Genomic DNA, 13,400 nt, shown 5'->3' on the forward strand with positions numbered 1-13,400 from the left:
ATTGCTATGCGCACATCTCGCCACGCGCTCGAATTGGGCGGTAGGCCGGCCTAAGACAACGATTTTTAATAATTAATTACTCGTTAACTATTACGAAAATTGCAAAATGGTACAGGACTTTTCCGTTCATCTCGATCCGTTCTACCTTCTCAAAAATTTTGTCAGATATGGAAAGACTCACCCTGTATAAACTTATATACGTTACTCTTGTCTCAATATAGTAAGTCAATCTTTGTTCAATTCGATAGAGAGGAACGAGAATTATTGATTTTATTTTGGTATTGTTTTATTTCTATACTAAACGAGGTTGTGAGAAATATAAATGCGACAAGTTTTGCTTTTTGTCTCAGTAACAGAAATCCTTTCTGAGGGTGTAATAACAAATTTTTATACGTAAACAACAGATATTGTAAATGTTAGGTCGTCGCAAATGAAATGACCGCAATCAGTGAGCGAGACAGCGTGCGTCGCATGAAGATTAGTTAGAAGATTTTCTGCTCTTTTGAAATAAGAACGAATGGTTTTTACATCGAATTGTGACCTGCGGTGAAAAATGGATACTGCACGACAAGCGCCTTCTGCACAAGTGGGGCGTGACTTAACTTTTATTCATACAAGATTATGGTATGGCGTGATCTATTTCTCATCTCCGATTCGAGGCGTATCGACTGATCTCTTTCGCAAGGTCGTGCCTCGAGGATTCGGTCGTTCTGGTCCAGAATAAGCGTTTAAGCACAAAAGCCAGAAATTCCGTAAAATCGAGGTGCGACCTGGCGGAAAACATCAGTCGGAATCCATTAAACTCGAGAAATATTACCAGGATATTGATATAACGTACGTAAAACTGCGTGTTATAAATGTAAGTTTATATATTCTTGCGTTTAGAATAAACTTTCCCTCCGTCTTACAACGCACGAAGCTGGCACCACGATATTTCGCAAAAGACGATACGTACTATCGTTTTATTCTAGATTTTAGAATTTTTCATTTAAAATTAAAATATTCCTATATCGATTCTATTTTATGATACACTCAAGTGTAACAACATTGGCTCCGGAAATTTTTTCTGTGGGTGCAGGTACATTACTGCTCCATGTAACGCCCGACCACATGTTGCAAAACAGACGATAAAAAATTAACGGATTTAGGGATCGTCCCTCGTTCGTCTTATTCTTGAGGCCTTTCCCGAACGGATTGGTACCTTTTCAAATATCTCCACAGTAGCTCTTGACCAGAAAACCATTTAAAGAAAAGGACGGTGTAGCAGGTGCATTTTGTGCATTCTTGACTTCTCGTTCGCCCCGCGATTTCTACCGACAATGCGAGCGGTCGATCGTTCAATTTGCAACTTCATTAATCTCTTTCTTCGCATCCCGGGTTTCATATCCCTGGCGCCACGACACAGGGAAGAATCCTGAAGCGAGAATAGGGTCTGTCTCCTCGAGCCTGGTTGTCCGTGGATATACGCCCTTCTTCTTGGCAAACGCAGGTACCGTCGCGACGCGTCGTCGCCCCCGCAGTTCCACGGCGCACGCACACGAAGGCGCGGCGCCTACACGGACGAACGGGCAACACAATCGCGTACGCTACACAAGAAGGTCGTTCTCTTTCCTCTGCCTCGTCCGTTCGCCGGCGCGCGAACGCTTACTATGCCGGTTTACTCGCGCGCGTTCGCCAGTCGCGACCGAACGCTCGCGGAGCGCACACCGCGGTGCAGCTATCGCCGCGCGTTGCCGAACTCTGATATCTCAAGTTCGCCAACGAGCTCCGTCGAATTTCCCTCGAGAAAACGGACTCTCGTTACGCCTCGTCGTTCGTTATGTCTCGTTGAACAACGACTCGGGAACGCTTCGTGACGGGCGCGAAGCGATTCGTTCTCGTGAAACTATATGCCGAAATGCGCGCCGAAAGTCTCCGCTCGTGCATTCCGTCGAACGCAGCGCGATTGTGACCGGTGGTGAATCCGCTTGGTGTGTTGTGACCACCGCGTTATCGACTGCCGTCTGGTTTAGGACGGTGAAACCGGGTGACTTCAATGCCGCGCATTCGTCAATTCTGAATGTTTGGCGCGTATTGACGCCCGGACTATCGCGAGTGCGCAGACCCGCTCGACTGTGAATTTAATTAAAGTGAGTATGCAAGACACGCAGAAAGTAATGTGAAACATTTGATATTCACCACGTACCGCTTTATTTATCCTCTCGTTAAAAATCAGAAACGTGCACACGAGTGCTTCCCGCCTCTCCCGCGGCGCCTGTAATAATGCGCCGATGTGTCCTTCGGATGCACGTGACTGCAACACACCGGCCCGTCGATGATGCATCGCAGGAAACACTAGTGCTTCCTATTACAATTCTAAACGGAAAACTTTTTGCAGCGCACAATTAATACGCATTGTGCATTCCTGTTTAAAATTTTTTTGAGAAAAACGCGCAGAACTTTTTATTGCTTATTAACTTAAGGTATTTAAAAAATATAACGAAATCCTCATTTTCTAATTTATGCAAAACCCGGGAAAAATGGAAAAAATATTTAATTGTATCCCATGAGATTTAATTCTAACGCCATCCTAACAGGACATTTAGTTAGATCTCAATGGAATTTCGAACATTCAAGAAAAGTGTCAGATCTCTGAAGAGCTGATGACGTTGGAATTAGATCTTGTGAGATATAATCGAGTCAAGTTTCACACGACCGCGACATATAATAAATTTGTTCCATTTTTTCTCGGGAATTCTTTGAGGAAATATATTATAGAATAATATGATGCGACAATACAAATAACACTTATACTTTATGAATTATGAATAATGCGATAAGCGAATAGTACAGATAACGAAGGCGATAACAAAGACAAAGAAAGGAACTATTTTTATAAAATTCTCTCAACATCCTGCAGCTAGCGGAAAAGCATCCGTCTGCTATACGGGGAGAATTTGCTTTGAAAATTTAATGTGTGTAATCGTGGAACAATGTGGAACATTTTCAAAAACTTTATAACGAGTTTTTTGAAATTTCACCATACATTTCAGCAATAAAGTGTTGTTCCACGATTACACGATTTTCAGGGTAAATTTCGAGAGAAAGTTCTCTCCGTGTACGCATAAGTCGGGCTTCTGGCTTCTGTATCCGCGGCTGGCTTTGACGTTTACTCGAGCGCGTAGGCTTTTCCTTGCTTTTCACGAGGTAGGCGTGCGGGGCACGTTGTTTCGGACACTGCAACCGCCTGGTTTCACTCCGACGTCAAATTACACGGACGCTTTTAAAGTGTACCGTTGGGAGCGTCCGGTTTTTCCATAAGCTAGCTTCCTGCCACTTTCCACGTTTGTTCAGCCCGGCAATCACAGTAGTTGGACACTACTTATCGAAAGGCCGCCGCGCCAATTACGGTTTTTCTGCGACCTTGCGAGAGGAAACGCACAAAGAGATTAATTGAAATGTAGGCTGTCCCATGCGACTTCCAGTAAACGCTATCGAGAGTACGCGAGGTGGAAGCCCACGTCGGGTGAAACTCGAACGACAATTTCACTCGTCTTGCTTGCAATGCCCCTTAAAAGTAGTCTTGCATTTTAAATGCGCGATAAATCGCGAGATCGCTATCCATTGCGGCTTATATTACAAATTCTCTATATCGCTCGCTGCGTATCGATTTAAAGCCTCTATTACTTCGCTGATCTTCCACGAGGATCTTTTAATGTAAATCGACTTTCTGAATATAATTATATGATAAAGAGGCGAATGGAAACATCTTCGAGATAAAATGAGAGAATTGAGATTGTCGCAATTGCGCCGATCCATCGGAATCGAGCAACAGATGAAATTTATAGCCGGTTATAGTCGTACTACTGGCTGCACTGTTCCCCCCCCCCCAGTTCAACGCTCGCGATTTAACGGCAAACGATCCGTGGATCCTGATTCCAGATAAGAAGAAGGAGGAATGCTGAAGCACGTGTCGATCTCGCCGTGGAGAGGGCGGGCGGACAGCGTGAGCCTCTCTTCCAGCGGCGGCGCGAGTAGCTGCGGAAGCGGAAGTCCCACCCCCGGTCACACACCGCCACCCTCGAGAGCGTCCTCATGCGCATCCCTTGCACCCTTGACCGCCCTGTCGAGCTTCTCGCCGGCTGATACCGCGCCCCAGCAGGTGAGTGCTCCGTGATTATTTTCCCACCACACTCACAACGCTCGCTGCTTGCGGCGGGAGCCTCCGGTGGAATCGTTAATCCGGAAACGGAAACCGGGGATTCCGCGAGACCCCATATCGTTCACGACTAAGCTCGCTCCCCGGCGAACGTTCTTGACGAAGTTTTGCCATTTATTTTGCATCGTAACAAATTGCCTGCGAGGGAAAATTATTCGATAAGTACGTGAAGATTATGCTGGAATAATTTTCGTTTGACGGCGAACGCAATAATTCAACCGACGTATAATATGAATGAAGACACGATAGGGCTGTTATTACAGCACAACGCGCGACGCGCGCGGTTTCATGTCGCCTGTAGGAGACGATTAAGAACAACGCGGGAGAGTGCAAAAAGCAGTCATGTTGCGTCCAATAAAGCAAACGAGGAGAACAAAACGGCATTCGCGGGCGGTCTGCTAAGTGACGTAAAGCGGTTTAGCGAGAAAATGAGAGCAATATGTTTTCTGGGTACTTATTAACAGCTGGCCCACGTGTGTATCTGCATGACGGCGCCTGATGGATTTGTTATATTTAATCCATGATTATTCCCGTCCTGTAATACACAAAGTGTCGTGCCTTCGTCTTGAACGTAATTATCAAGTGATGGATTAAACAGGGACGTCATTACGGTTTTTCCTCAGCCCTGGTCAGCCCTGGTGACGGGGGAGGCGAGTGAGTTGAAAATAAAGTAAATAAGGGCCAGCTTTTCCAACCTCTCGGCAAGCTAATTAATAGTTGAATTATATGTCTAGCTTTGTCCAATTTGAAGGGAAAACAAAGACGTATGATTTAACCATTGAGTTAACCAAAAGGTTGGAAGCGAAAGGTAAAGTTAAACCAACGTAAACTAGAAATAACTATAATTTGTTTCTTACAAGCGATGGCAAATGTTTGTTTTTTTAAGTTACGCCCGCTAATAAAAATATTTCTTCGATCATATCGCGGTATATATTGATAATACTAGAATCATTCAACCTTTTCCGAAGCATTGTAGAACGCAAGTATGTTTTTAATCGCTCATTTGAACACCGCGAATTTAAAACACTTTTGTAAATGATATAAAAAAAAATTTTTTTTCGGAAAAAATTATTTTATTTTTAGATTCCGAGGTATGGAATTCTATGCCTAGACTACATTGAGGCTTGGTCTGTCTAAAATATATGATCCACGGTATCAGCGATAAAGTGCTTCTAATATTACGAAATATTAAATATTAACGAATAGTTTTATTTATACAACATAAGAGAGATTTAGTCTCTAACGATTAATATTATTAAATATTGACTGTAGCGACTCTCCAATAACTCAAACGGTTAATGTTAAAATAATAGTTGCGCTATAAAGTTGAATATTCGGAACATTTGTGACTCTTGCGGTCGGGATCTGTTTCAATGACAGCCGAATTATTTCTCACGGCTTCTGAAGTCCGTGCTGTAATGTAACTGCGATACGTCGTGCGGTTTCGCGTCCCTTTTTGCGCGAACAGAAACATGACTCTCTCTCGAGAGAGACTTCATCTCTCGGGAAGGGACGTTTAGGCAGGGTATATTTTTCTTTGCCATCTGCACAGACCGCTGAACACATGCTGACATCCGAAATCTAGCCTTCTTTTTCGTCCAAGAAATACTCTTAACAAAATTATTGCATTCTTTTAAATCTATTTCTTTTTCACGGCCAAATAATGATTTTTGTAGTAACTCACGGCGACAGAACTGTCTGGAAGAGAGCGGTCTCTCGCGAACGTTGCTGACATCCGAAATCTTCTTTTTCGTCCAAGAAATACTCTTAACAAAATTATTGCATTCTTTTAAATCTATTTCTTTTTCACGGCCAAATAATGATTTTTGTAGTAACTCACGGCGACAGAACTGTCTGGAAGAGAGCGGTCTCTCGCGAACGTTTTCCACGGGAACAAAATAATGCGGCCGCGGTCGCGAGCGGCAAAGCAGGAATTTTCTGAGGCGATTAAAACATTTCTGCAATTTTACACCTGATTATAATCAAGGTCGGCGCGTGAAAAAATTTTTTACTGTACTCGCGCAAACGTCGCTATCCTCGTTTCCACTCGAGCTCTAGATATTACACGCGCGATTCTTTTCGAGGCCTGTGTGGCGAAGACTTTTCATTGTATTTACGCCTGTCTGACCCGTTTCGCACGCGGGTTGCAAAGGTCGTCGCAGAGTGTACAGCCGCTTCCGTTAGCCCGTCCGAGATACCGTGTGGTGTGCGCCTCTGTATACGATTATAAATACTTTTTTAATGGCGTACGAAGTGTAGATATTTAATTAGCATTCCAATTATAATCGCAATAACTGTATTTAGTCTAACAAGTATCCACGCAGACGACGTCGAACACAATACTTTGTACGATCGTGATCGTTCGGGATTGAACTTTTAAGTATGAGATATTCGTGGCGCTACAAATTCTGGAAGTGCCTTTATCGGGACAAGAAGTATCTTCTATTTATTGTGGGAAATAATAAAAGGCAGGGACAGAGGGGAGGGTCCCCCGTCTTCGGAGCGCAAGATACATATGTACCGCAGTTTTTGTTGCTGGAACCGAGGATTCTCTGTGAGAACCCCGCATACCATGGTGTCACACATATTGCAACCGTACTCACAATGCGCGGTGAAAAACTAAACGAGCTGCGGTAGCCATGGTGGATCCACTTAATCGAGCTCGCTGCCGGTCTACGCGGAGTGTTTTTTATTGTCCGCTCGCGACTAAGCGGTGCGTTTGCCGAGGGCCTTGGATCAATTACCGACACATGAATTCCATATTTTTCGCAATTAACATTGCAACACTAGACACGTGAGAAAGAGAGAGAGGGGCGCCATCGCTTGCTTCTCTCCCGTTTCGAATCTATTTTACTTTCAACCCTTTCTACGTTTCTCAATCTTTGAATTTTCGATATTTATAGAAGTTAAATCGTCAAATTGACCGAATAGCGCATTAAGATAATGAACCACGTGTACTGTACAAGATCGAGTGTTTCGTTACGCTTTTAGTCCCGGACCTGTCCTGGCCCCTTGCAATATCCGGCGCGGTGGGCGCCGCGTTTCCCGTTTCTTTGTGATTCCGATCCGTTGTTGGACGATTCGATAAGCTATACATTTCATTACCCCGGCTTCAACAAGTTTTCATGAAATATCGACTGTTCGTCGCGTACCGCGTTGAAATTCTTTATTGTCAATCACTTCTGATCCTCGTTACAAACGTTGGATATTTTTAATTGTAATATCTGAACCATTTCTCATTTTTCAATTGACTATTGTACCTAACTTTTTTTTTAGAGGAAATAAATTGCTCGCGTCTCGGAGATGATAATCGGAGGTGGCGAAATCATCTCCAGCACGACATGTAGGACTCATGCGTAGATTTCGAAAACGTTCATTGTCCCGTAATTCCCTCGGAGTAGCGTTTCTCGCATCGGTGACTCGAGGAAGGTCGAATTTACAATGTAGCGGGCCCCTCTTATTCGCGCCGAGGTGCTCGCAATCCAAGGCCGCGTGTAGCTGCAAAAACTTCGTTACATGTCAACGGCATGGCCATTGCACGACGCGTCGTGCCCGGATGCCCCCATTAATAATTTAATTATAAAATATCTCCAAAATGGTTGCAGTTAAAATTCGCTCGCTTGTGAAAACAAACCGGAATTTTTTCGGGTTTTGTGCCAGAACTTGTGATCAAGAATCTGATCAGGTTCTTACGGCCCAGTTGTCTATCGTGCGACAGCAATGCCAGATATTCAGCAGAGATATCTTTCTCTTACGGTTATATATCCCGATTAACTCTACTAAGCGGCCGCGCCGCCTCAGACTCGCAATTACACGGGCATTTACTCGAGAATCATTGGTCATTATTTCGCCACTCGCGTAATCAACTTAATCTCGGGTTCCTCCAGGACATCCAGGTACAAGATGCGATTATACTGACGTACGTGTGAGAATAGGGACATTCATCTGGCATCGTTTCCGCCGATGTGGATTCACGACCAACGTTGCCTTTTCTCTTCCTGCTCCGGTTCTCCCGCTCGCGGAAGCCGGGACGAAGAGTACACAATAAAAATTGTGTGTTTGCGTTAATTATTACGTGCCGCCTCGCCCGCATGACGGGACACACGAGGCGCGGGAGGAAACGCGTGGAAGAGATGTAGAAAAAAAAAGAAGCGGGCGACGTCTTCGTCAAAGCTCTCCACCGTGGAAGAAGCCCCGTACGATGATGAACGGCGGCTCATAATAGCCTGTAATCAGGATACAGCCTCATCCTAGGATCCTTGTCCATTATCCGAGGATAATTTTCTTGATAATGCGGAATGTACAGCGGAGCAGTACAGTGTCCGAGGACAAGTCGCGTTTTCCGATGGAAATAATATTTCCTTCTCCCCAATTGATTGCACATTGGGAATCTTTCGGTGCCGATTGACTCCGCGATCCGGTTCTGTCGCCATGTTTAACAACTATTTACGGAGCGTCGAACGCGCGGCGCGTCATTCCTTCTGTCACGCCGAAGATAATTATAGATTATTATCCGCCTGCATTTTCTGAGGGGAAGACGAGAGATGAACTCTTCTGCTCGGATGGATCGGAGGCTTGGGAGTCTTCACCGAGTGGACGATCTTAAGCAAACACACTGCCGCCCGTACGAAAACACTTCGGCCACGGTAAAAAGCAGGAACCGCAGCCACCCCAGTTTTTCATCATCGACGATGAGGAATTCCACGTTGTTGATGTAACTCTGGGATAACGTGCTCCATGATCTCTCCGGAGATTGATCTCGTTTACACCCACACCGGACGACGCCGGATCGTGCGTGAAGGATAAAGATTTTTTATCAGAAACATCGCCAGACACGTAATCCTCCGGATATATATAGGTCGCAATTGCTTTTCTTCCTCGAAAACGTGGAAATATTATCGCGAGGTTCGCTGTATCGCAATGCTTTTATCACACGCCAGGGGAAGAAACGAATGACTGTATGCTAAGTTCAAGATTACGGCCGGAAGTGTAGTACGTTAACTACTCACAACAACAAGTAGCGATCCTCCGTGCGTGTGATAAGAGCAATCGATTACGGAAACGTCACGGTTATCGATTAAAACTTTAAGACAATCGCCTCTTTACTCGCGGAGAACAGTTATTGAAAAGACTTCTAGCGATTTCGTTTAATAAATATATGTCTGTATAATGATACAGGAAATAATATTATAATGTAATATAAGAAGGCTCGCGCTTTCTCTCATTCTCGCACGACGTGCACAAAACGTTCGAACAATTATGCGCTCTTCAAAAGTCAATCGGTGGATTATCACTGAAGACAGTGAATAGTCGCTGATTTGCAGTTACTGCAAATCAGTGGCTGTTCGCCGATTTCAGTGAAAATTCACTCATTGATCTTTAAAGAGTGGGTTCCCCAAGGCAACGACATAGGCGCAGATACATTTTCTCAAGCGATGCGGCGATTTAACGTTCCGCGAACGAAACCTCCGCGGGAATCCATCAATCGTTTCATTCATATTTCGCGACGAATATCTGCGAGTAGGGGGAAAAGTTACGCCGCGCTCGCGCCGTTATCTCGCTCGACACTTGAATCTCGTTCTATTCTTACGAGCTACGCTAATCACCAGTTTTATTTCTTTACGGATACGAAGGCGGTTCGTGGAAAAACGGGTAAACGGCCACCGATAAGACAGTAGAGAACCGCCGATTGAGCCGGGACGCTATATAGCAGATAAACGAGAAGGAGAAGCCGTTCTACCATCTTATTTATAAAGAAAGTATCCACTATACCGTAAAGAAACGAGCGGAAGCTGAACTATTTTCGCTAATTGATCGCCACCGGAAATCTCGCTGGGTCTCCAAAAATAATTCCCGAATTTACCTCCTTCTGTAATCGGACACAAAAGCCGGGAAATATATGCTTCGAAGGGATTAAAGCAGCTGCCTGAAATAGTGTTGCCACAAAATCGACAAAAGAAAATAATCAAATGGAGGACCCGTCGCTTCTCTGTGCCCAGCGAGACACCGTGAGAAAATGTCATTTAATATGCAGCGCTAAAGGTATAAAATGACGCAACGTTTGTTAACGGTTCGACGGTTAGAATAAACTATAACAGATGATTCTTCGGCGGGACTTCCCCACTTGGCAAAACCTATCCGGCCCGCCCGGACTGAGCGTTCTCGTCCTGTTGAATGCCACCGCGTGATAACTCCTAATTGAAATGCTTGACCATTATCACGCGGGAATAGCGTAGCGCTACATCCGCGATTTAACACTCGAGCCGGCGGCGGCGAACCGGAATTCGTTGCTTAACGCCCGGGATAATCGGCATATTATGCAATGTGACGTCCGTTCGCATCTCAAGTCCGCTTCGACGATCGCTCAGCGTTTTGCACGATCGGATTATACGCGACATGACGCAGACGCGGGGAAACCGCAGCGTTGTACGAAAATATCGGTATGTCTCACGAGCAGACGTTACGTGATTCACCACGCGACCTGTCGCGGATGATCTCATCACGTTGCGGAGCATTTCTCAATATGGCACGAGAGAATTATCGGTGATTTGCTCCTCCAGAATGCAGAAAAATGTCTTTTCATTATTCTCGAATTACTTGGACTCTGATAAAAAAAAGGTTAACGAAGAAGTAATTGTATATGCATTTTTATATTAAACTCACGATACCGAAGAGAATTCCGGAATTCCGTCTCCAAACGAGAGCGAGAATGAATTTCATTCATGAGGATCATCGTAAAGCCGTGAATGTCGGAGAGGCACTGGTCACGGGCTACTGGCGAAAGCACTCGCAGCCGCGCGGCCGCACGCTCGCGCACGCGAAAGTGCTCATCCCGCGAGGAACGCTCATTCACGCTACCGCGAATTATTGCCTGGTTAAACCTGGGCGATCCGAAAGCGCGATGTGCGCGCCGTTAAATTAGACGTTTTACACGCTCGTAAAACGAATGGAGCCTCGATAATGCGCAAGAACGTGAAACGGTAGAAACGACGTGGGTCATAAATTGCAATTCGCAAGGGAGATATAAAACCGTTGTCAAAGTTTCTCAATTCGCGGCCGAAAGTCATAATCCCGTAGGAGAGAACGATGGCGTTCCACTCGTATAATTTCGTGGTGGTTTTAATAGTCTGTACGCTTTTATTTGTGTCTGTCGAAGTGGCGCTTTGTCGTCGGTGACATTTTGTTAATAAAGACGCAACAATTTTATACGTACAATTTTAGTAAAAACTCTGAAAGAGACATGAATGCGTCGTCTTTTTAAAGGAATACCACTAGGCATTGATTAATATTGATGACCCCGTTCAGATTACTAGCGTAGAAAGGAGCTTCTGTGGTGGATTTATTAGTTTCCGGAATCAGTTGTTATAATATGATAACCGCAATCGAAGAGACGGATACGAATGGTTCGCGGAGAGAATTCTTCGGGGAACATTTGAATAATGTTGGCGTCTCCGGTCTTGTGCGCACACAGTGTTGTGCATAGATGATTTTAAAATTAGCTAGATAAAGATAAGATAAAAATATATAAATTTATCTTAGATAAGATAAAGATGATTTCGTTTTGAATATATCTAGATAAAAGATAAAATTATATGATGATTTATCTAGATAATTTTCAGATAATATTTTTAAGACTTTATGTAAACGCAGTAGAAAAAGTTATAAAAAAATTATAGAAAAATTTAAATTATAAAGGGGGATATAGAATATATTCAGGTTAAGTTATATGACACACACATAAATGCATGGTCTACAACGACATCCATATTTAAATAGTGTAACTGTTAAGTATTTTTATGTGGCCCTAAACCAAATTATCTGTACGTTATCTTAGATAATTTAGTCAAAATAACACTTTCTTTCATCTAAGATGCAGATATAGATAATACTTATTTTTATTATCTATATAAAGATTAGATAACGCTAAAATTTTATCTAGATAATCATCTATATAATTTTATTTAGATAACAGCAAACACTGTGTGCACACTATCGCGCGCAAATGCGTGCCAATGCGTTTGCAGTATACTGTCGGTTACTTGCCAACCAAAGCGTCAAAAGGTCTTGTGTCACCGCGAGACTACGAAATATCCAACCGTGTCACCGCGTAGGACGAGAGATTGCATTCTGGAAATCCGTTTCAATGTCCTTGATTACTCATACGGAGAAAGTATCGGAACCTGTCGTATCTCGAAAGATCATCGTGCGTCTGGCGCATGTTGTGTCACGACAGTGAAAAAAAAAATGTATCGCACGCTGAATATGCAACGGAACGTTCCTGGATGTTCTCGAAACCACGGCACTCGCAGGATACTCAATAAATTCGCAAAGCCGAGACAAATGAGAAAAGTAAATTGAAAGTTGCAGCTTTGTCAAGGTACACGTAGAAGTTTTAGGAACAAAGGCATATTTCGAAATAGGATCACAATCATTTCTCAAACAGGTGGTCGCTTGCAAAATTGGCATTATGCAACCATTCGTGAGTCACTCGTGCTCGTGTCTTTGTTTCAACAATTATTAAAGATCTTTTTATCCGTTTTCCATGTTCAACGCGCACTCAACATCTGGCCGGCCGACAATTGCGGTCCGAGCCTCCAGTGCAGATGGTCGAAGCCTCTCGTTTGTGCGATGCCGAACAATGCTGATTGTTACACTTAAAATTCCTATAGCTCTGTCAGCCTTTGTGGCTCTCGCATAATAACGGCCCAACATCGCGGCATAATGTGGTATAGGCGCGAAGGGGTGGTACGTGGTGATCGAAAGAGTTAAAAGACATTTAGGTTCTGTTCGTATTTTACGTCAGCACAACTACGTTTCCCTTTTAAACAATGCTACAGAGATTTACTTTTTTTAAATCGGTTTCACTATTACAATTACTATAATGAGTGCATGCGTAATAACAGGCTCGACTATGAAATTGGATCAACTTAATTTTTTTCATTGGGGTTGTTTTTTTTGGCAGCCTTTAAACAATTCATTTGTCATCCGTAGGTTACTTCAAGCACTGAAATATCGAAGCGTGCGTTCGTCCTGTTTGTTTACGCTGAAAAGTGGGTTTTTAAAGTTCACTTTCGTAACGGTACGTCTTTTCTCGCGGCGTACAGCAAGGAAGGAAGCGCAACTGCGGACAGGCCTGACGAAAGAAAAATTACACAGTGCGACGGGACACAGGACGAGATGATTAATTCTTCCTCTCGCGAGG

At 43.9% G+C, this 13,400-nt stretch overlaps 1 protein-coding gene across 1 annotated transcript in view; it reads left to right on the plus strand.

Annotated features, from left to right (window-relative positions):
- The first annotated feature begins 1,536 nt into the window (after nucleotides 1–1,536).
- The window catches only part of LOC105569198, a 34,787-nt gene continuing 22,923 nt past the window's right edge, over nucleotides 1,537–13,400 (plus strand). Inside the window, exons 1-2 of the mRNA XM_012025422.1 lie at nucleotides 1,537–2,129; nucleotides 3,922–4,141. Of these exons, the coding sequence (XP_011880812.1) occupies nucleotides 3,938–4,141 (204 nt within the window). The 5' untranslated portion in view covers nucleotides 1,537–2,129; nucleotides 3,922–3,937. The remainder of the gene's footprint in view (nucleotides 2,130–3,921; nucleotides 4,142–13,400) is intronic.

The sequence above is a fragment of the Vollenhovia emeryi genome, unplaced genomic scaffold, assembly GCF_000949405.1.
Source record: "Vollenhovia emeryi isolate VEMERY1.0 unplaced genomic scaffold, V.emery_V1.0 DF939125.1, whole genome shotgun sequence".
Lineage (NCBI taxonomy): Eukaryota > Metazoa > Arthropoda > Insecta > Hymenoptera > Formicidae > Vollenhovia > Vollenhovia emeryi.